Here is a 26,176-nt window from a genome sequence, read left to right as displayed (position 1 = left end):
ACAAACACACATGCATAAAGTATTATAAGTTATAACATACCATTTGTAATTTCGTTAAAGCAATGTGAAAACAATTCGATCGAGGTCATCGGGGAACTACAAGAAAAAAATAGGCCCTTTGTCCACCTCATGTTTCCGCGCAGCATATATGTATAGTTGCCTATATAGTCTATACTCTATACCTATGCATGGTCGAGAGTATCGATTTTATTTTATTATTATTATTAATAATAGGTATAGTAGTCCCTCGTCGTCTGTTTTCGCCGTCCTATGACAGTCTAAATGTAATATAGTTTATTCACTTTCATCATTTTTTAACGTACAAATCCTTTGATACGATTAGACAGCTAAAAGTAACAGTTATGTATAGAACAATCGATCGACGATTTATGCGATTCGATTATTATCGATTTGACGGTGTACCTTTAACCTATAAAATATACTGTATACAAATACAACACATTATACATTGTAGTATTGTACATATTATTATGCGATGATAATGCCTACCTAGAAAACCCGACCGAATAATATGCAGTACGTGAGGCTGGTCCGCGGCTCGTAATCGCATTACAAAACTAAAGGCTCTGCCCTCGCGGAGATTTAATAGCCGTAAATTATATTCTAATATCATATTATACATTTTACCAACTCATTTATTATATGGGAATGGGCAACTGGTGGCCCGCGTACCAAATTTAATTGCCCGTGCTACATGCCTACATTTCAAATTAATATTAAAATATAAAATGTTTTTCTGTATTTTAATTATTAAAATCGATATAATGTTTATCGTAAAACGTAGATATGAATTCTTATCTAATATTTAACTATCAAATGTCTTAATATTATTATTATTATTTAAAGTTAACATAGCCATTTTGCTAAATTTGTAAACTCAAAAAATTGACCGTCAAGTAACATTGAATTGCCCATTCCTGATCTATACCATACATGTATACATAATATATTTCATACAAATATATAATATTGTGTAATAGTGTTAGCAGCTGCCAAACCCGTTTTCTGTTCATCTTTAATCGTTACCGAAAAACTATAAATGTTGTCAAGTAGTTTCATGCGCGTATATATTATAGATTTTGTACGTAAAGCTTTATTTAAATCTTGTCAAGTATCAATGTCACTGGCTCAAATTTTTACTGTTTGTTGAATTTATGTTTGACATTAAATATCAAATTTTGACGAGTTACATTTAATAAAAGTTGTACTTTTTTTTTGTTTTATTTTTATAGATGCACCACCCGATACAAATGAAGCCCGCTGACAGTGAAAATCGAAGTGGTGAGTACCTTTGTATACATTTGAAACCATTTAAAACTTCCCACATGTGAAAGGGGAAGGGGTAACGCCACAGTAGGTATGCACATTACGCATTACGTTAAATTATTTGTCGATTTTTTTTTTGCCGATGTTCGTCTTCTTATTGAATTCAACCCCTGCAATATTGTCGTCATTCATCGGTTCGTATACACGGAGCAAATTCAATCACTGAATCGGCAGAAACGTTTCCGATCCCAAAAATGCACTCGATAAACATAATTATAATTCGCCCTATCCACAACGTGTACATAGAAAATCAACGTTAACTACGGTGTGTCACGATCGGTGTTGTAGTTACATTATAAGAATATAATTGATACGGCGATCAAAAGTTTCCATACTTCCCCCCTCCCCCGCTGAATGTGTTTGCCCAAAGTGTGAATCGGCGCCAATATTACAGTATGGTGGTGGTTCGCAAACGGTATTAAACGAGAAACGCAAATACTATAGCAGTAAAATAACAACTGCAAAAACCGACTTGACTTTTATTATATACGTTTACGGTGTCCGTATCATAAAACATGACCGGGTGATAATAATAATGATAATAAATGAATAACAGGGGGAGTCGGATGCGGCGGTCGGGAAGAGTATTAAAACACACGATGGACTCCAGAAATAATGATTTGAACGCGGTTTTAAAATCGAAATAAAATTATGGTAGCCCCTCGTCGTCGTCTTGCTCTTAGACGCGCATAATATTCCCGCGGCCGCGAAAATGGCTTTATTCTGAACGATAATTAATGTATCGCGCCGTGAACCCGCGGGGCCGTTGCCGTCTCATCGGAGTCCGTTTCCGGAGATTTATGTTGTATTCGTTTTGCTAACGCGCACCTACCAGTATCATGGCCGTCAGCAATGACGATGAGTCGACTTTGTTGAATCGTTCGGACGGGATAATGGAGGCGTCCGTTCCGCGTCGCAAGACGTTTGTCAATTTCGAAAAAGAAAATCCGCTTCTAATCGCACACGGACGATCATATTCCACACAATTTTTCAGAAATCGGTTGTTGGCTGTTGTCGATTTCAGTAATAATAATATGATCTTCGCAATTATTGATTGGACGGGTAGTATTAAAAATATTAAATGCAACACTAGTTATGCAGATGTGACAAAGTTATGATGCCCTCCCCCCCCCCCCCAAATAAATCAATAGAACATACATATTTTTTCTTTTAAGATACTGATTAAAGATACTGGTGGTCTACTCACCTTTATAATATAGTACCTATATAATATAATTGGCTAATTTCAGTAAATTATATAAAAAATGAAAAAAATTTCCACGCCCTTTCACTCATCACTCAAACCATCTATAGTCACAACGCATAATACAAAATATGCTATTTCGTATATTTCTGTAGCAATTTCTATACAAGCAAAGCAAAATTATTGACTATTGATTTTGCCTCGTAGTGATTATTGAAATTCATCGTTCGCATAGTAGCAGATGTCATCCATTCGGACGCTGTTGTGGAGCATTGAGTCCTGCAGTGGCGCAATTAGAGTTCTCACTTCTAATCTTGGGGGTGCTAAAATTATGAATCACTTGCATTGCTCAATCATGACATATTTCCAATATTTAATTTATAAGATTATTAATTATTATATACACAATTATTTTGGGAGGCTATAGCACTATCGTAGTTGCGCCACTGCAGTCGTCGACGTTACCTAGTTAGTAAAGTACTATAATAACCAAATAACTATAACATCTACGACCAAATCCTTTGAAACTATTGTAGGCATGTGTTATTTATTTTTATCTTATATGTAAGGTATTTATCACGATCAGATCGAACTGCGTTTTATGACTCTGCTGTACTGAATATTGAATGCTAGTGAATAGTGAATACCTATACTTATCAGGTACCACATACAAAAACCTATAGGTAGTACTATATAGTATATGCCAACTACCAAGGCTGCGGAAATTTCGTCGAGAATAGTTCCGTAACGTCTTAGGTAGGTATATACTTAATATTATTTACCCATTATTTTTTCAAACAAAATTAGTACTTCTTCGATATTATTTACGATTAGAGTGATATTTGAACAAACGATTATGAACATTTTATTTTTTCCTGCAATATTTTGAGAATACGGTTTCTAAAGCTCAAGAGCTACATTTGTCGAAAACTTTAAAAATTAAATACTGCTTCTGTGTAAACATAACATTATTTATTAATATTCATTTTTACTAATTTATATTATGTATTTTAACATGATACTTTTCGTTACAAAGTACTAAATAGGTACGGTAGGATAAGGAATCCAAACGAATATTATTCAACATAATTTCCTAACGCAGTAATGCTTATATAGTATTGCATTATCCAACAAACAATAACAAAAATAATACTTCATCTTATCAAACTAAAAAACACATTTCCAAAAAGAATACCTAATTATTTACATTGTTCGTAATATTATTTAAAAATATTAATACATTTTTAAATCTTAAATATGGTTTAAAATTAAAATCATCGAATAATATTTTATTAACCTTTTATAGCCTATAGCCTCTAAATAAATACAGTGCAACAAATAACAAATTAGGCCGACTTATGTAAATATAATTCACAATAACTCATGTTCAGGTGTCCCTGCGGCCTGCAATGTGCTCCTTTTTCATTAATTTTCACGTCTTATGTCACAAGTATTAATGTCTTCAAATTTACTTATTAATTATATTAGATAGGTATACAGTTTACTCGTAGTTTGTAAAGAACAATATTTTAACAAGTTGGCTACCAGACCTATTTTCAAGAAACTATTTTTATATAATATCATGAGAGACGCTGGTGTCTAACATGGACTTTTTTAGTTTACTAAATATCCAAGAGAAAGTTCAAATAAATTTCTCAGTGTACCAAGTCGATATATTATAACAATTGGGTATAAAAATTTAAAAAAAAAAATTACCTTTATGTACAAGTTAGCCTTCTCACTTTTAATGTTTTTGAAAATGTTTACATTTTCAATTTGTAATTTGTATTCACATTTTAAACCGTTTCTTTTTTTTTCAGAAATGTCTACCATTGAACAATAAATTATGCCTCTAATGCTCTAATCATGATGAAATACTGTATTGCCTATTTTGTATATTTTGTAAATTGCCTGTAGTTTAAATAATCCATGGCAAATTTAAGTAGATCAACTAAAATTGACTTGAAAATAGGTATTATTAGGACATATTGTAAAACAAACGAAAATAACGTGTAATTTATATTTCTGAATCTGAATACGATATTATTAATATTATTATCTTTGCTTTTATATTAATTATTAAATATTAATAATGAATATTAAATATCACAGACGACACTTTTAATTAATTTTCACATTGACTTGTGTAATTTTAATAATAAGAAAAGTTACTCAGAACCAATTTTGCTGAATTAATTATTTATTGTCATTATTATCATTATTACTATTATTATTTATTTATTATTATTATTATTGATAATTCTTATATATTTTCCACTTTTCTCTAAAAGCATAAATATATTCTACCCAACACGCATTACAAGTTACAACTATACATACGATGGTAAAATATACATAATAATTATTATAATACCGACTTTTAAACTTCAATATTTATAAAAAAAAAACTAAAATATTAAACCAAATATAAATATTAATAGACAGTATTGAGTATGATAAGTACCTAACCGAGTTTTGTAAATTATAATTCTCCCGAATTTTAAATCGGCTTTAGATACCATTTTTTATGCATTTTAACGAGTCTCACTTTTAACCAATAAAAATAAGCTATTTCAACCCTTAATATTACGTGACATATTGTAGTTTTGCAACTTAACACATTATGTGTAAATACAAACCTAATATATAGATTCTAGGGGTTGATATAAAACCCCTTTTAGTGAAACGGTATCAATGTAATGTGACATGCAAAAATATTTTAAATGTCGCCTATAACACAAATCACAATATAATAGTTATGTTAAGAAACATAATTGGCGTGAAATGTTCATCGCTTTTATTAGGAGACAAATAATATTGCGAGTGGGATATGGGTGGAATCGTATAGTGATGATTTTTATTTTATGCTTTTATGGTTCGTTTTAACGTTAATAAGACGTCATAACTCGCACACTGTGAAAAGTTAATTTTGTTCAGTATTACAGCTCTTTCTTTAACCAATTTCATAATCTTAATATTATTGTTTTTCAGTAAAGCCCAGCGGGTGGCTATAAAAGGTCTATATTTGATAAGCATCCATTCTTGTATATTTAATAAAATCTCGTAATCCTTCAAGTTTTCAAAACAAAAAAAAATATTATTTGTTTATTTTTCCGGAAAGTTTTTGATTCCCCTCTACTTGTTTAATTTGTTCGCAATTTGATTAGATGTTTTATTTTACTCATCATCGTTTTGGCTTCTCATTCGATTAAAAGTGTATCGTGAACAAATAATTCTTAGAAGCGCCTCGAATCAACATTTTTTTAAATTAACTATTACCGACAACCGTACACCGATATTATGTACCCAAGTCAATTTATTAATTACATTTTATTAGTTTTTTCAATAATTAATGATGACAAATATTTTACAATAAAAGACTAAATGATTAATATACGACTGAATATAATTTCGTAGGTATTTAAGTGATGTACAACAAAATTAATGTTTTCTATTGATTATTTTATACTGGTGTTGTAATAATAATAATAATAATATAAATAATAATAAATAAATAAATAATAAATAATAAATATATAAATAATATAAATTCAAAACGAATTACTGCCAATCACGATTTAAGATAATTACAGGTTCCGTATCGAACTCCAATAATTTTATCGGTGAACCAACTATCTGAAACAGCTGTTCCCAGTACTACTATCGCACCCTGAGGACAAATTTATAGATTCAATAATACTATATACTATAGGTATTATTTGTATCAAAAGCAGATAACCATGGTAAGTGATTATATGGTTATGATATTATATATATATATTTAAACCATAACGAGCGCTAGTGATTCTGGGCCCTCAGCTGTTTCAGATAGTTGGTTCACCAGTCACCATAAAGCACTATTCGTTATAGGCCGATGTTTAACCTGTATATCTTAAATCGTGCTCCCAATTAACTTGCACGATACAACAAAATATTAAATCTTCTGTTAATAATCGAGGGGTGTATTATTGCATTATTCTATCAATAGAATAAAACATTTTAATTCACGATTCAACTAAATATTAATTAAAAACCCTCTACAGTATTAAAATGTGAACCCGCATAATGATATAAATAATAATGATTTCCAAGCAAATTATTTTTACCAACAATAATATTTATTGAAATTAATTAATATAAATAAATATCAGGTAATTGAATTGTTTGGAATTGACCGTTACAAAACCGTTATAACATTAAATTAACACAAAAAATTAAAAATGTGAAAAGTGAAATTAAAAATAGTGAGTACTTACCTAGTGAGTAGTGACATATATCCCGTACTCCGGTGTATACAATTATATATATTATTTTGTCGTCGTCGTTCATAATAATAATAATTGATAATAATATTTTGTACGATAATAATGATTATAATAATAACGCCGCATCTTCTTTTTTCACGCACAAAATGTCGTCCTGAAAATGGTTGTTTGTGACTTCCGAAAGGTCGTTATACACGGTTCGTTTGAACGTTATCGGATCCAATAATATTATAATGTACGTATAATAATAATATAATATAAGTCTGCCGTACCATTATACGCCGTATGTATGTCCCCGGAATTATGGATCATAATATCCGAAGCTAAATTTAATTCTCTTGGTAATGGGGTTCTAAACTGTGGAAAAACGGAGCCAGCCCTACGGGACACACGCGCCCGCCGTGAATTTATTATCCTAGTATTATGGTTATAATGGTTTCGTATATTATCATTATACAAATATATGCGCGTGCGCACACACTCGCAAGCAGACGCGATCACCACAGTTTAATATAATATCATAATATACACACTATAGGTACCTGCATAGTGTGTGATGATGATGACAACGTACCGCGAAATATTTATGAGCCAATATGAGGGATTGGACAAAGAGCGCAATTTTACAACATGTACCTAATAATAATAATAATAATAATAATATTATTATGTTACCATCAATTAATTATAATATAAATTATTATCATAGAAATATTATACGTCTCGCGTCACGTGACGTACTGACGGGGTAGGAGATAACCCCCCCACCCACCAGACATTTTCAGGAAGAATTTATTTTTTATGAGATGTATATTTTGGTTAATATTAACCACCAATAACCCCCCCCCCCCCTCCACCGTAATTCAGTTCTAAGTACGCCTCTCCGAATTAAATATTATCCCCGAACCGGAGAACACTACACGCGTTGGTGGAGACCCAGCACAAAACTACAAAAGATAGTATTATACGTTTTCACATTCACATTCGAGTTGAAAATTTCTCCCCATGGTTCTCAAACGTATGTTTAAAATACCAGCTCAGCCCTCTCTTTGATCCCCCCCCCCATCCATGCCGTGACATGGCAATATAAGTGTATAGTTTTGCTCTTGGCCGTGTCCCTATGACATTAGTAATATTTCCGTTTTCTGTTGTTGTAGTCATTTAATCTACCAGAGCAAAGGTTACGTCTCTTTTCCTTTTAAAACCCCGCGCATGTATGTATGTGCGTATTATAAGTAGGAAATGTGTTTTTCCATTACTATTATTATTATTATTATTATCATTTAGAAGTAGTATACTGTTGTAGCTGTCGTAGTGGTAGTAATAGTGGTATATTTTGTAGTTGTAGGAAGAAACAAAACCTTTGTAGATAGATATTTCTTTTTTGTCTAAGAACGATTCGAACAAAAAGCAAAAACGCATTACTTACCCTCCTCTCCGTCATCGAAGTCGTGTCCGTTGACTTTTTCTCTATGATAAATGACGTACGATTTCATTATTATTCCTTATACCTACATTTATTTTACTTTCCTTTATCGCGATATTAAAGACTTGGCATTTGCATATACACAAGTATACAACATAGTATTATAAATTATAATACATTACTTATATAATATTATAATATATTATATACGGCACATGAAAAAAAAAACATTTCGTTTTTATTGGCATTGCTCATTTATCTTTCCTGTCATCCCAAAAAATTATTCTCTACATACATAATATTTGTATTACGTGTCATCGTGTCGGATTTAAGGACTGTTTTGTACGATACGCAAAAATCTACTGAGTTATTGTAATTTGTAAATAAACTGGATTTGTATATTTTCTTTTTAGTTAGAATTATATTAGTTCAATTATTATAATATATGCATTATGCATATATTACATGTATATATAATTCATGATGAAATTGTTTCTGTATTTTGATGAACTGCGCACACGAATTGCGCCTCATCCGATTAGTCTGTAAAATATATATAAATATTATAGTATATACCTTAAGTAGGTAAATAATAATAGCTTTTCTATTACTATGTAATATTATATATTTATATTAGCTATGAAATCTCTATACAGAACGACGCAAAGCCACAACGGATGTATATTGAATAAGAGTAATCATACCATGATATTTCTGTTGTTATCTGTGGCACACATTCTTCATTAAGATCATAATGATCAAAATTAATATTAAAAAAAAATTGGGTACATTAATTAAATGTGAACAAACTTAGCACGAAAACTATTTTATTCGTATGTGACTCCATATGAAATAAGAATTGTATATTAAATGTTATATTAATTTGGTATTATCATAATTCATAACTACTATCATTGTATCACGTTTATGATTATAAAAAAAAACATTCGTTGCAACTTCATATATATATTAGATAATATGTTATGTCTCTACGGTATTATTACGGTCAATTTTAAAATGATATAAATTCAAAAGCACTCTAGTGCCTTTCTTAGCTCTTAAAATTAATTTAAGTTTGTCAACCTTACAATATATAATATTAAATGTATAGTATATTATGTGTGTTGTACTAATGCATATTGTTTATACTATTATAACCTAATTGTGCACGCTGCATGTGAATAAACGTTGAAATGCTGGGTTCGAATAAAAAAAAAATTGTATGATTGGCTTGAAATTTGTACTTAAGGTAGCTTAAGGGAGCGGTGATTTTCTGTCTTTATCTAACACACGTGGAAACATATGAATTTAGACGTGTTTTCATTCCAAACGTACCGATTGCTCTAGTGAGGCGATAATTTGAATTTGAATTTTTTGTCAAGTCTACTTGAGATCGACTTTCCAGGATTTTTAATTTATTGATTTTTACTTCTCCAAAACTTTAAATATTCCTTTTCCTTTTTTAGTACGATTTTTTTTTAGGATTTATGGGGATAAACTCAAAAATGTAGAAAATTCAATCTCAAGTAGACATGATTACAATTTAAAATCTGTTTTTAAAATTCTTATCGTTTCACTTGATCGATCTGTACTTTGGTATGAAAGCACGTCTAAATTCCTATGTTCCGCGTGTGTGAAACAACACCGCTTCCAATCACTTAAGGTTTAAAACAAAAATATATTTATTAGCTATTATACTACTAATTACTAAAGACAAAAACAAACGGTAGCAACGTAGCTAATATTAAACAGTTAAAACGTTAAACAACGGTTTTAAATTATTGCTTAAAGGTGTTTAAAGTCAAGACTAATCGGCCAATATAATTTGTAAAACACCATCGGCTAAACTAGATGAAACGAACGCGATTCGAACGGTTAAGTATACAAAAGGACATGGAGTCTCCGGGTTTTTTTTGGCTTGCGCCTTACCACTACTCGTTCGTGCCTTAGCGCGGGGCGCTACTTACGGGCGAGAGAGGAACTAGAACGTCAGGAGCGAGCTCCCTCCGGACTAGGGTATTCTCTGAGTTTTGTACACGTCACTCTATGGAAACCAGCACCGGGCTTGTGCCCGTACCTTTCTCGAAGACTGGGATGACTCAATTAAGTGCCACCTGGGTACCGTCTTCCCACTAGGTCGTGTGGTTTTGTTACTACTATCTGGCGCCTGTCCCACAGCCACCACGTTTCAGCCGAGGTAGGCTCCTCAACCTTGAGGGGTATCGCGGCCGGTTCGGCTAGCCGTACCAGCGCGCAATAGGGCTCCCCTCTCCTGTGGTACCGACTAGGTTTTTAGTTGACGTCGGTTGGTTAGGTTGGTCGGTTGGTCAACCCGGTCTACGACCTCCCACTATTTTGGCTCCCCAGCCGGCTAGTGGTGGACCTGTATATATACAAAAGGACAGTTGATATTACTTACTATTTTATTGATGTATACTGCAGTAATAGTGATCTCTCACCAACGTTTATAAAATCATGAGTTCTCGACGTTTGGTGTGATCAGAACTTACGTAAGAGAGGTAGACGCTCAATGAAGACACAAGTATTTTTAGAATACTTATTATATTTTAATGTTTATTGAATAGTGTTAAAAGTGTGTGGACAAGTGTTGGTTTCCATATTGGCGATATGATATTATACTAAGGCTTCCGCAGGATAAAATCCCACCCGGGGCAAGATATAAAAATTACTTACAATCGAATAATAGTTATAGTGATGGTGATATAAACATGCAGTTAAAAATGTCCAAGTGGTGGGGGGGGGGGGCAATGGCCTTGGTATTATATCGTTTTTTAATTAAAATTTGCCCATCACGATTCTCAGAATCGTTGAAAGATTGTCATAAGAATATTAATTGGTAATATTATCATAGGTAGAGTACTAAACATGTACTATGATAGTTATTACAATATAATATACATTTGTCCATCTCAAATCTCGAAATCGGTGCCGTTCAAGCGTCGTAGAATATTTGTCATTTGGTATATTACAAGTAATTATCATAGGTAGAATACAATAATAATAATATTCATTATAATATGTGTTACCGAAGTAGTCGCTTTACTACACAGCACACAGAACATCACCAAGGATCATTGTCGTTTGAACATTGGCCTATATTATTATTATTATTGTTCGCCCGGGATCCTACAGACACCTGCCTTTCTCGATGATTTTTTGTAGTCTGATTTTTCTTTTTTTATTATGTGTATATTGTAACTATAATGTAGTATCGCCCATCGTTCAATGGAAAACCGTATAGCGTTCAATGCTAAATGACTTCCGGTGTTTACCAATACATTTTTTTCCATCATTTATTGAAGACACGTGTATCAATTGGAAATTCTACAGTTGATATAATCTCGGGTAAGATATATATCATGTATAACAGTATAATGTAAACTATAAGAGGTTAAACTAAACTTCCAAAACATTAATAATAACAAGCAAAATCAGATAATAACATTTGAACTCAATGCGCGCACATTCCAATGCTACGCATAACGCATAAGTGAATTTAAATACGTATCACAAACGATATAAATTATAAATAATCAAAAAAATATGTTGAATTTACCACGTGTGCGTGTTAATACTTAATTTTTCATTCAATTGTGCTTATAAGATGGTATCTATAAAATTTGATATTGAAAAAAAGGAATAAATGTATAGTTTAGCTTTCTTTCTAAACCTCGGATCTTGGAGGGGGAAGATGGAATACAGAAATTAGAACCCTCACCTTTACCGACCACCACGCTACTACAACATACCTACGTTCTTTTTTGTTAGTTATGCTTACTTACGCATATATACATGCTGAACGGAACAACCATACCTATATTATATTAACTTTGGTTGTCAATTTCAAAAATTCTTGTTTTGCTGCGAATTTTCGACTTTTGTGTATCCCGTTAGACTGTTTATGTTGGAGTATGTAGATAATAAGTCAGTGAAGTTAATAATACGAAAACGTAAGCGGTAAACTTGTGTATATGCTGTTGTTAATAAGAACACGATCATTACATCACAAGCATTTTAAATACATACAAAGGTACTTAGGTACATACTCATATATAGGTAGATTACGTTGTCATTTTACTTAATATAGGTAATGACAAGTGACTATAAAAAATATAGACTTTTCTGTACATGTTTTAAAACGTAAGTAACGAGAAAATCATTTTTGTTCAAAGAGCTGTTTAGGTAATATTTTAATACATACGACGGTATATTGAATTACGATGATAAAATTGTTTTCGTTCATCTTGTTTAAAAACGAAAAAATACGTACATCGTTATAATCGTTGCTTATTTTAACTGTGTCTCGGTGACTTTGTAAAGTGTTTATAGTAATAATTAATCTGTATATTGTTATAAAGATTAATTATTTTCTATAAAAGTCAATATCGACAGTACTCGACGCGTCCAATTATTATCTGGTTAATGTATGCGTGTATTGTATACGCTGACGTTGTATAATTATTGCATAACATGTTAATTATTGTGGTTCTCAATGTGGTCTTTATATTGAGAGTAAAGATACATATATGTATTGTTTGTATACGTATGCGAGCTGTGAGTGGTTCTTGCCGAATGCGCTCATGTATTTTAATAATAATAGTTTCTTTGTGGCGTTTGCTATATTATAGTAGTTGAAATCCAGTGGTCCCTTTTATAACCGTCGGCCTGTTTAGTAAACTACTGTTCCATAGTTCCATTTGTTTTGCCATACAATTTTGAATAAACTTTATTTTTTAAATTTTTCAACTCAAATCGTTGTAACTTGGCTATTATATTTGTAATGCTGTTGAAATTAGTTGTAAAAATAAAAACTACTGAGATAAAAATGACATAATAAATAATGAAAATTACTTAAATTAAAATACGTGTAAAAGTTAGTTTTCAGTAAAACTTATTTAATTTTTAAGTTATAATTACCGAAGTGAAAAAAAATAATATTTAATACTATAACAGACACAAATGTTTATTATTAGTAATAAAAATATTATAAAATAATATACATATCGTGTAAGAAATCGTAACATTATAATATATTATATTCTTTATGTGATAATTTATTATCACCACCAATAGCGTTGGAAGTTGTTACGTGCGTTTCAGATTATTTGTTTTTAATAATTTTTCGTTGATAGCCATGTGAATCAAGTACCATAATATTAAGTTACTTAGTTATAAATTATAATAGTTATATATTATTTCATTGAGACGACATTCGAAATAACACAACTGAATGCAACGCAATACTTCCACAATTTATCAAACACTCAAACATAATAATATTGTATACTTTAAATTGAAAAATATGAAACAACGTTGTTAATGTAATAAGCAAAAGAAAACTAATAGAAACATACATATCGCATAAAAAAGGCTCTATAATACATGTTATCTACTTTATTTTATTTTCGTTTTTAGATATAGCCCGGTGAAATATTTTGAAAATCCCAGACTTCAATAACATCTTTCCGTTGTCACAATAGTGAATAGACATTTTTCGACAACTCTTTTTTTCCAATACACTGCATCACAATAACTACACATCGTATACACCTTTGTCATCTTCTACTACAAATTCTCGTTCGAGACTTTTATATTTGTAATATTTTACTTTCTGGATATGTTTATCGTGTTATCCGTACTCTACAATGTCTGCATTCGATTGTTATTTACTCGCACGTCGCACCGACTGAAGGTTTCGGTTTACAATGGTTTATAAATAGAAACTAATACTTTAAATAAAATTCATTTTCATTACATTTTTTTAACCACTGCTATATACATAATAATATGAACAAATCAAAAATACAGGCAGTATTCTAATTAAAACTGATATAATAAACACACAGAGTGTGTCCACGTCGATTTACAAACTTGAAGAGGTCGTGATGGGGGCAGGCCACATGTACTGTAGTAGCACGGTACCTATATCATTATTATAGTCCGACCGCTTTAATGGCAAAATATCGTCGCGATGATGAGCACCCGGTGGCCGGTATATTATACACCTAAAATGTCTGCAACAGACTTTTGAAATTTATTTTTAAAATAAACGTCATACTTTTTTTTACTCCCGTCCTGCATTATAATATTATTACACCTGCATAAATAGGAGAAGTGTATTTTTTTATTTTTTTTCAGTAAGTGAAATACGTGGACAAGGATAGAGGGGGGGGGGGGGTGCGCTCTCTGCAATAAATCGCATCCGAGACCCACGTTGGTCGGGTGGTGGCCCGTGTTTATGTACTGCACTGTTCCACGAATAGACGATTCTTGTGGTGACGGCCCCCACGGCGATGGGTGTGCGGTAATGGCCTGCGACCGGCGGTTGAATGACGTTCCTAGTTCCTACGTTCACAAGTGCTTGACGCGCTCGTGCTAGCGCCGGCTGGCTGTACGACGGCGGACTAATGGCTTTCGTCTCGTGGCAAAAATTTAACAATATAGTTGAGAGATAGGTCTTGGCAGTCTTGCCCCCCTCCCCCCACGGCCCCACTATTATGCGTCAAGATAAATCACTAATCTTCGCAAATATAAAGCGGCGATTTTAGCTATTAAAAATTAAAAGCGGCGGCGGACCTTTGCAATTCGACGATCGCAGTCGTGGTCGTCAATCTTCCAACGTCTGTTTGTTTACCGTCACCGAGACAATATGTAAAGAATATAATAATAGTATGTATTACGTACGGTCGTTTTGTTATGCTGACAATTTTTCTAAATTTTACAGCCAATGAAAACGAAAATATATGCAGCACTATTACTGAGGTTTTTACTTGTGACCAATGGCCGTTGATTAAATAATACTCTGATATTTAATAATAACGCACCTAGCTCATAATAATATAGTCATATCTGTAACCCGTTTGAAAATTTTGCATAACAATTTTATTAGCATAAATAAATAATAAAATTAATGTTGTCAAATTTTGAAATATTAATGGTCTTATAAAACGTCCTTACGTGCTATTTTTAATATTTTAAGTTCTTGCTGACCCGTGCAAACATTTTGTTATAGCTGTGCGAATTTTTAAAACCCATATTGTCGTAACTGCTGTTGAGCCGCCACCGCGGTTGACGACGACAGTACGACACAGCAAGACGTCTATTATTATAAAAACGATTTAGACGACGACGCAGCAGTAGACGTATCCGTAGGCTGTAGTAGTGGGGGTTATGAACATATTATTGTGTCACTCGTCGCTTTGTTACTATAAACTCGATACAAAAACGACGACAACTACCTAAATTGATTAATTTTTTGAAGTTTTCACAGCGTTCAGAAAAATAATCAATTAAATCGGTTCGTTAGAATTTCAGATACAGCTCTACAAAAAAATCGTTTCGCGTTTTAAATGTTTTAATAATGTATTATTATATAAGATAAGATAAAATTAATATATTTTAATGGCTGCATATTACTTGCAAAAATCTAAAAAAATCTGAAACATGATTTTTTTTATTATTTGGAATTATATACATAACTTATTTATTACTTATACTTTTATAATGTAAATTAAAATAAACATCAATGTATTTGTTTATTAACATATTGATATCGATTATATATTTATATCGATATTTTCGGGACGCAAATAGACTATGACCCTTTTTGAATCTTTTTTTGCGGGACGCAACTCACCTACTGATAATAATTTCGGACGCAAGTAGTATGCTCCCATTTTAATATAGTATTATCTATTCGATGTAAATTTAAAGTCATGTCGCAGAAATCGTCAGGAAATAGAGATCATGATAATCTTTTATAGTTTTATGAATGCAGAAAATAACCAGATTTTGAGAACAAAAAAACATTTATCTGATGAGTTTGGATATTGCAGAACGCTCGGGCCTCGCGATTATTGTTTACCGCACGCTCGGTGATAATGGATTACTGAACTTAATAGGTAAATGGGTAACTAACAAGACGTAACAACTTGCAGTACTTATAACATAGTTGGCAATCATTAAAACAATAAAACACCCGTGTTTGGTTTCGGTTTCCGGAGGAATTTTATTATAAAACACGTAATATTATTCGTGATCGTTCTCATCGCGAACACGATCGAAAACGTTACCGATTACGATACCGGTTCATTCTATAAAAATCATATAACGTCTAGGTATATTGTATTATATTACAATTATAGGCGCCAATAGTGTTTGACATTTTTTTTTTTTTTGGGGGGGGGGGTCTATCCTCTCTATTTGCGCCACCTATGAATTTATAATATTTTATCAAGTGTTGACCCTTTTGCACACGATCACACGCATAAGGCGGCCATCTTCGCATACAGAAAATTGTGGAATACCAAAAGAAAAACGTGACGATATTCTTTCAAATTTGAGTCAAATTCTCCCAAAAAATAGAAAACAATTTTGGGAAAATATAACGGTACATAAACAATAATTCATCTAAATTATATAATATGTTAAACTGCTGCATGTATCTTTTTTAATAATTTATTTTGTGTATCTCATTTTGCATATATTTTAATTTTAATTTTAATTTTTATGTATATTAAAAATGTATAATGACTAGATGACTTTGATTTCAAGATAAAGATATTGTAATTACTTGTTATAAATTAAAACTAAAAATTAGTATTGATAATATACGGCGTTATTTCTTCAATTGTTAGTGATTAGTACATTTTGGTATGCTACGGAAAAAAGCCGTAACTAGAATTACGGCATTTTTGCCAAGTAACCTATTCTAAATAATTAAGTACGTACTTAGTATGAATATCAAAACAAGCATATCTTGGTGAATTAAAAATTTTAAATAAAATTGAATAGTTCCATTACATTCATTGAGTATATTTCCGTAAGCAAATATGTATTTTACTTTGAAAAATATTATATTTATGAAAATAGAACTACCAAAAACTACTAAACATAAAAATTCATTTTTCTCGAAATGGCATGAAGGAAACTTACGGCGTTCTTCCTTAGGACGGCAGTATACAGTTATATTTTATTTTTAAGTTGCGCAGTTTTTCCTAAAAGCGCGCAACCGATCGAATATTAATAATAATAATAATCATTATCGTCGTCATCGTCGTTTCCACTCGTCCCGATACCGAACAACCGTGCATCGTGAATAACATTGTTATTATAATAATATATCGGCTCCCCGTTGTGCGCGAGAGGGTAGACTCTGCGCCACCGAGAGTTCGGAACACGGAAAGCTATTGTCGCGTCGAGCCTTTGTGACACGCGCGGTGGACACGCATTTTTTTTTTCAATCCAATACCACAAGTCGCAACGGTCGTATTTTTTTTCTCCCATTTCGGTTTGCCACAATTTAATCAAATAACAATAACGCGTAGATGTATCCGTGTATGAGTGTGTGTGTGTGTGTGATAATCGATATGGATGGCGTACTGCAGGTTTTGTCTTTGTGCTGCGATAGTCGTCGCTTGTATAAGCTAATATTATTTCGTTTACCTTTGCTGCGCGTCGATGTAGACCGCGATGTGGACGTATACCGTGTGCAGACGTGTGCTCGGCCCTCAGAAAGCAACAGGAAATTGATTACATTTTAGTGGAGCACACGATATTATTGTGTATAATGTGGTCTGACCAAACTGATAGTGTGTGTGTATATTAAGTAACTCGTGGCTAAGTAGCCGAAGCTAAATAAATAACTATTTTACACGTCTTAATACTGGTCAATAAAATAAAATGCAATATTTTCTTACCGATTTCCTGTAATTGTTAAATTGTGCACTTTATTGTTAATACCTTTGTAGCTATCAGTAACTATTTAAGACCGTTCGAAATTCGAACCCATCCGATTATTATTATTATTATAATAATAATGGTGCATTATGTGTAGTAAGCATTTGATACAACTCGTGAATAAAGTGTCGTTGTATAAAAGGTAGAATATATTATACAAACGTGGTCCTAATGGGTTCATAAAATATTTCGTGTCCGTCATTTTGGGGTATTATAATATATTATACATTATACAGTGTAGTGTGGACACGTCCTATGGGGCATTCACAAGTGTATTTCTTAATTAATAATTATAATTTATAAATAAATCCTTATACTTCATTGAGTAATAGTTTTCTATTTTACTACATAATGTTAAACCATGGTGGTTGAAATGTAATAAATTGTAATCCATTACAAAAAAATATCGATTTTAAATTCTCCGCACCATATTATTGTTTTGTCAATGACAATCCTATCGGTTAAAAATCTTAAAATATTTTTGTTCAATTAAATTAATTATTGACATTGCCTAAAACAACATATTATTATACTATTATTATTATACTACTTACAGTTTCTTACTTACTAATTATATTGTTTTAGCAATTATTGAGAGTATAAAATTTCAAATTATCTGTGATGTGTTTGAACATTTTCGAAATGTTGAGATATGATATTTCTTAATATTCATTAGATCTCTGAAATGATAACATTTGATTGATGCAGTAATTTCAAAATTGCTTTCATACTTCACTACTACTTAGGAATTATGAATTAATCAAAAGTTAAGAAAATTATATTGATTATGAATTATTAAAATGAGAATGGGATTACTTCAAAATCAGAATTAAAAATGTATAGCTTTAGTTAATGTTTTGACAGTAGTCAGACTGGTGTCTTATAGGATAACTTTAGTTTTGCTCGTCAACAGAGATAACTAATATCTATACAGTGTACTTAGACTCTAAATGTTGGGTTGTGTTAATGTCAGATTAAATTTCAACGTTTCCAGTCGCATTTTAAATGTGCCGACGACTTGTCAGCTGTCACTCGTATACATACATATTATATTAGTATACCATACTTTGTGCGCTCAAGTATTGCTGGCCTACATTTACATCTTATAAAAGCTCTAAAAAATTATGTAATTATAAATTATAACACTTATTATTTTGCTACGTCTCAATGACACAATTTTGAAAAAAAAAATCATTTGATATACCATATAGCCAACTATATAGAATATTGTAAATTATCATAATTAAATAATATAATTATAAATTATACTACTATAATTATTTTTAAATAAATAAATAATTTAATTAAATTATTATTAGATTGGACGTTTCATTCGATCTCAAATTCTTAATAGTTATAATTTTTACTTTATTAAGTACATTACACGGAATAATATATTTAAATTATTCAGAAATTTTTTGAAATAATAATAAATCTGAAATATTATAATAAGTTCAATATTCATCAATTGATTTTCTTCACATATAATTGTACGTAATATTTAATAACATATTTTAGATTTTGAGCGGAGCGATGAATACATTTGTTTTACAACGATGTGTTTTTAACATTTTTTTTGTGTGTGTCTTAAGACACTTTAATTAGTCAAAAAATGCTCAGGTCTTCAACTTCCAGAGAGGTTTTTAGTAGAATATTAGCATATTAGCATTTTCTGAACATGATACAATTTTAAAAATATTTTCGCTCTTTTTGATTTATTTATAGACATTCGAAATTGTTGACTTTTTTTATTTGACTTGAGTATGATGATATTTTTGTTTGAGAGTAAAAAAGTTTGAACATTTTATATAAGGTTTATCTCAAGTTTTTCTTGCCGCAATTACAAAATAATGATAATACATATTAACACAGTTTTTTTATGAGCTTTATAATTTCAAAGTTTAAAGAAACTCGTCAAAAACGTTATTACTTTGTAGACATAATATAATAATATGCTGACGACCGTCTCCGCTTAGAATCGTTTTTCATTGTATACAATGACTTATTACTTATCGTTGGGTTCAAGGTTAACACCCATTACAGTGACATGGTCAATGCCCAGTTACACTCGTCATCTGGTATACAGCAATGTGCATAGGTGGCATTTGGTGTGGGGGGATAACAAGGGGGCAGTTGCCCCAAATAAAAAATATCTATAGTGAAATTTTATCATTTTAAAGGGGTCAGAAAATTGTGGGCCAAATCTCCTGTGGCAGAGTGACTTCCCCGGTGGTCGGTTTTTGGCTTTTTATAAGTACTTATATATTAAGCGTTCCTTATGATGTATGCCATAATGTCCTAAAACGGCTGGGTAGAAATAACAAAATTATGGCTTACGAGTTATTATGTGTTCAAACAAGAAAATAATATAATATATTTCCATCTAAATTAATTCTCGAGTAAAAATGTAGAATATTAATTCAATTGAATAATTCCTTATAATATAAGATAATTATGATGATTATGATTTCAATTACAATAACACTGATCATTATAAAGTAAAACAATAATATGGTATACAATTTGTCTAGACTCTAGGTGAACATGTTTATCATCTTTTATCATCTTTAACGTAACCAAATATTTAAATTTTCTTCTCAACCTAAGGGTAAAAATAAATACACATGAACATACAAATGTATTATAATGATGATATTTGCTTGTAATTAAACCGGGGCATAGAAATAATAATATATTCATACAATACCGTTTTCTTATGATTCTCAATTTCCATAATGATAAAATTAACATAATTTTTACATAAGTACGTACAGACGTAGAGTTGATTATTTAAATACAAATTAAATGTTTTACATATTATAAAGAAAAACAATATTCATTATGCATTTTAGTCGTATGTGTCAAATACAAAAATATAATTTAAATAGAATGAATTTGGGCCATAAGGATTAAAAGAATCTTTAATTATATATTTTATTTAAATATCATTTTAGATTAGATTTAATAATATATTGTGATTAAAATAATAAAATATCTTTGTCATCTTATAATTTTATTAATATACATTATCATCAAGTTACTAATTTATTATTTTATTGATTGCTTTTTTTATTTGATTTTTATTAATATTATATCATTGACTTTTACATAAACTTTTTATTAGACTCTACTTCGTTATTTAAAGATTGTTGTATATAGTTATCCCCGTGTAATTGGTAGAGTTTCTTGAACTAGTTAATAATGAATATGACGGTTTAATGTATTTTCCTGTTCTTCTGTCAATTATTTCTGTAGCATTGAGTGTGTGGGTTTGTATGGATTTAACTAAAATTTGTCTAATGTATAATTTAAAAACAGGTTATAATATATTTTGTATGGTTGAATAATTCCTCTGATGGGTATTTTAATGGTAGGGAGTATGCTACTTTTACAATATTTGTTGGAAATTTGCAATGTATTAATGCCTCCCCAACAATTGAATTACACAGTGACTTGTAAATTTGTCTTATAACTATTTTACCAATAAATCGAATTTTGTAAAATAATACAGTTAAGTTCCTCAATTTATTTTTTATATTCTGTGTGTTTTGCTATATACTCCTATGTTATAGAATTTATAGTAGAATTGTAGAAGCAGTGGCGGTAGAATGATTTTGTCATGGGGTGATGTAGCTGGTTAGTGAGTTGTATTTGATCATGAAAAATACAATCTATGGTTACCGTTTTATATCTATAAACCTAGTAATTATAAATATTGAAAAAAAAATCAAGGGGATCTACCCCATCCTACAGTTTGACCGCAACTGAGTAGAAACCACGGACTAATATAATATAATGGACTGGAAACGACATGGTCGGCCACGAAAAGGTGTCACTTAGCTGATAAGAACACTGTTCTTGAAGTTTTCAGCGCTACCGGTGGTTTTATTTGGCTACACAATTTGTATCTTAGTCCGTGTTAAATACAGAGGGCGCTGTGAACTCCAGGAACACATAGCGACCCCCCGCACTTTGCCTCTTGTACATACATTCGTGGCCGTGATAAGCTGCTCGTTTCCAGTCCATTATATTATCTTAGTCCGTGGTAGAAACGTAGTGCACAAACAATACAAAATAACTATAAATATACATATCTAGATTATTCAAAGTTACGCAAATAATTGAAATTACAATAATATAATAATGATCCCTGATATCTTAAAACGTCAACGGCTTTTGTAGATAATAATAATTATTGGATTTGTATTGAAATTATTATTCGTCTCGACGAATGGTGCGTAAAATTAATTCACTAGTAAACGTGTTCAACTCGTGTCACGAAGAATCTATAATAGCCATCGTAACAATTGTATTATAACAATAACATCCGAAAATATGACCGCGTTCGTATGTCGCCTGATAATCTTTATAATATTAATATTTAATTTCATACAAACTAACTAAATACTAAATAATAAACTATAAACGCATGATTATTATTAATATATAATAATATTTTTTCACTGTTTTATCATGATCTGTACAATTATCGTCGCAGACTTCTAGTTTCTACGATTCGTAAAATTTGAAAAATAAATGTTTGTACAAGACGTAGAGAACGACGAGAACATGGGTATAAAGGTGTAACCTATCTCGACAGCTGTAGCTGATAATTGATATAATGGCATTTTTTTTCGAGCACATTACCAGAGCTTATCGTATTATTATTATTGTTATTTATTATTATAAATTATAATCGTGACACGATGATTATTGTCTGAATGTTTTTCGATGCATTGTTTTCGTCGTGTTTTGAGCGGTATGAGCTATCGGAAAAGACACGAAAATACGAAATTCCAAGATCGACGACGACGACGAAACCGATATACTATTTCCGTCGACATGCTACGATATTATTATTATTAATTTTCGTGCCCGGCGAACGACGAGTCGGCATCGACGACGTGCACCCCACCACCCTCCCACCCACCCACCGTTCGACCCATTAGCAACAAATCGGCTAATCGAACCGTTCGGCCGCGGCCGCCGTATGCGTTTAATATCATCATCGTCATCATCGGCATCATCATCATCGTACGTCGGGCGGCGTCCGTCCGTGCGTGCGCGTTTGCCGCGCGCGCCCGTGTGTGTGTGCGTACGTGCGGGCGCGACCGTTCGTGCTGGCTCGCGCGCGCTTGTGTGTGCGTGCCGCTGCCGGTCGGTATTATTGTTATTATTATCGCCGTCGTCGGAGCCGTCCGCACATAACAATATCATACTTCATTTACAGTCGTCAGTCCCGTGTGTCGTGTTACGTGTCCGTGTGTGTTCCGTGTCCGTCGCGTAGTCGTTTGTCCGTTCGCTTCTGTTTTGTACCGCAATAATATTGATATTATTCTTTCTTTCCTGTCCCCGTCGGCCGTGGCGTACCTATCTCTCTTCTTTTTTTTGTTCTCGTCGATACGCAGACAAATAGTAATTATAATAATATGTTATAATATACCTCCTAATCGTATTAATAATTTAATATAATAGGTATAATATAAGTATACGTTCTTCATTACCTCGGCAGTCAATTCGTGTTATAATTTTATTATAATATGTAATAATAATAATATTAAGTTATGATAGCATAATAGACGTGTTTTAGTGTACATATATTATTGTTCTCGCCCCCCTCCCCTCCTTTTTGTCTTCCCGTATCACTCCCTCGTGGCCTGTATCTACCACGATCGCCTTCGCTCCGTCTTTTGTTTTTGTGTATTAAGAAGCCTTTGTCGTCGCTCGTCGCGTTTAAAACCGTTTTTTTTTACGAGTCTTTCGTTTTTTGCGGATATTATTGTTTCAACAACAGCAGCAACAATAACCACCGTCGTTTACCGCGTTGGTACACAACACGACCATTGCGCGGTACACATTTTCCGAAATCGCCATTTCGGAAGTTCCTAAGACGCGCGCGCCAGCAAGCACGTTTACCTCATTCAACGTCCGCCGCCGCCGCCGCACACCTCTGTCGTACACGATGCCGTACGCCTCGCCGGGTGAGTTTATTATTTTTCCCAACACTTGTTGTTCCGTGTCTATTACATAATAAAACTGTGATATTATAGGTACCGTGTCTGCCTTCGGTAAGGACGGTTGTTTTTAAATTGCCGAAAATATCATAATAGTTATATAATATAATATTCGATGCCTTGATATTATTGTATCGTTAATATTATTATTATTATTGAAAACGGCATGTGACGTACGAACCCACTATCGGGCTTCCTCTCGGGTTGGTCGCCCAAACATAGAACGTCCGGGTTGTTTTATTAATACACCGGGGAAACCCGGAGACGACGACGACGCGCGATAATTATACTCGACGGTCTATAAAAACCAGTCTCCCTAACAATAATACCGTCATCATCACAGGTCGAGACATCCACCGCCCACTCCCCCTCACCCACATCGTACCACACCAGTACACCACACCAATCAGTTGGACTCGTTGCGGCGAACGGCAATGATGACTGTCCGTCGCCACTCGTGGACTGCTGCGTCAAATAATATTATTTACTTTTATCATGGCACGAGGTGCGAGTAACTGAGGGAGATTTCTGAAAGGACTTAGGACACCGTCGGTCGTCGAAGTATGCCGGTTGTTCGACGGGGTGCGGTGGTACCGCTGGGGCAAGATTTATCGATAATGATGAGTTCCAAAGTTTTAAGCCAAAAAGCCCTATAGTCCCCACGGGTCGTCTCAAGAATCCTCCCCGAACGTGCGCGACAATGCTTTGTTTTTGGAAACGTTCCGTCAAAACGATATTTTACGCTCGAAACGGGAAATAGTTTGGGTAAATACTAAATAGTTTTCGCGATCTTCGAGATGGTCGGACAACGGTTTATCTGCAAATAACAACATTTTATCGGACCGGGATAAAATATCAATTTTTTTTATACGGGTCCTCCTTCTAAACATTGAATAGTTACGCTGTACAGAAATTGAAATCATGTTACAATATTAATATTAAAAGGATTATAATATCTGCTGAATATTGGCGTGCTCTGCGATTTTTGACGCGGGATTTTAATGAATAAGGGGAACATTTTACTATACATCGTGTGAGACCTGGCAACACTAATAGATTTATTGGAAACGTTTTCGGAAAATTAATGAGTGGTTACCTGTTATAGTTCATAATTATGAATATCATGGTTCAAGATATCTGATCGATTATGGACCTCATCATTTTTCTATGGTTTATGATGATAACAATTAACAATTATGAAAAATATTGTTTTGCGAATGTAAATTTTTTTTCGAGTATTACCTAATTGTTTAATGCCTATTGAAGAGAACCAAAATCTTAGTCTCTTGGTTGTATTTAAATTATTTATTTATTGGTTATAACTCATAACTCTCCCACGTGGTGCCGCCATTGGGTGATTTCCCCCTCCCGTCAATTAAACAACATCAAATTTACCTATTGTATAACTTGTAAATAAAGATTGTAAATATAAATTATTTTTCAATAAAAAAAACTTATAACTCAGATTAATACTAATAAATAATAATGGATTACCTATTTGAATTGTCGGTTGTTCTCGATCGAAATTTCAATTAAATAAGGGTGATTTATGTATCATTAACCCGGGCGCTTATATTTAAAATATAAGGTTATAATAAGGTATAAAGGCTAATATTAAGGTTGATAATCTTAACAGTTTTATAAGATGTACCTACTGGCTACTACTTTTGTTTTAAATTTTATAATTAAATAAATAAAGGACTTTAAAATGCATAAAATAATAACGAGTAATGAGTAATGACTAATGTGTACAATAATAAATGATTCTAGAAATTTAACAAATCTCAAAAAAATAGCTACCATCAAAACACTTGTGTAAGCAACAGTTGGTGTGCCTTTATTATTTTTATTTTTTTTTTATAATAAATAGAAAATGAGTTCACCGTCATAATATGAGATAAGGTCGTCTAACGATACAATTTATTTAAAAAAATATTTTTTGCTGTGGAATATTTTATAAATTGTACATTGATGAGCCTTGCGGTTTCAGTGGATTATTTCTCAGTTTATTTGTGAATTTGAGATGCTTCTATATCAATGACGTATTTTTAGGTACATAATATAATAATGTTGTTACTCGTTTGTAAATAACTTCATGGGGACAAAATCGTTTTTGTAAATATCCCTATAATTACACGGTCTCAGAATACATAAATGTTTT

General features: G+C 32.1%; 1 protein-coding gene across 13 annotated transcripts in view; it reads left to right on the top strand.

The window, feature by feature from the left end:
* Window positions 1-26,176, top strand: part of LOC132951149 (CUGBP Elav-like family member 1) — a 194,178-nt gene that overhangs the window by 123,619 nt on the left and 44,383 nt on the right. For all 13 annotated transcript variants that reach the window (XM_061022882.1, XM_061022891.1, XM_061022890.1 and 10 more), the window contains one exon: window positions 1,254-1,302. In XM_061022882.1, coding sequence (XP_060878865.1) covers window positions 1,254-1,302 — 49 coding nt within the window. The remainder of the gene's footprint in view (window positions 1-1,253; window positions 1,303-26,176) is intronic.

Source organism: Metopolophium dirhodum, chromosome 8, assembly GCF_019925205.1.
Source record: "Metopolophium dirhodum isolate CAU chromosome 8, ASM1992520v1, whole genome shotgun sequence".
Classification (NCBI taxonomy): Eukaryota; Metazoa; Arthropoda; class Insecta; order Hemiptera; family Aphididae; genus Metopolophium; species Metopolophium dirhodum.
Note: the sequence above shows the minus strand (reverse complement) of the source record. Positions and strands in the feature narration are given on the sequence as shown.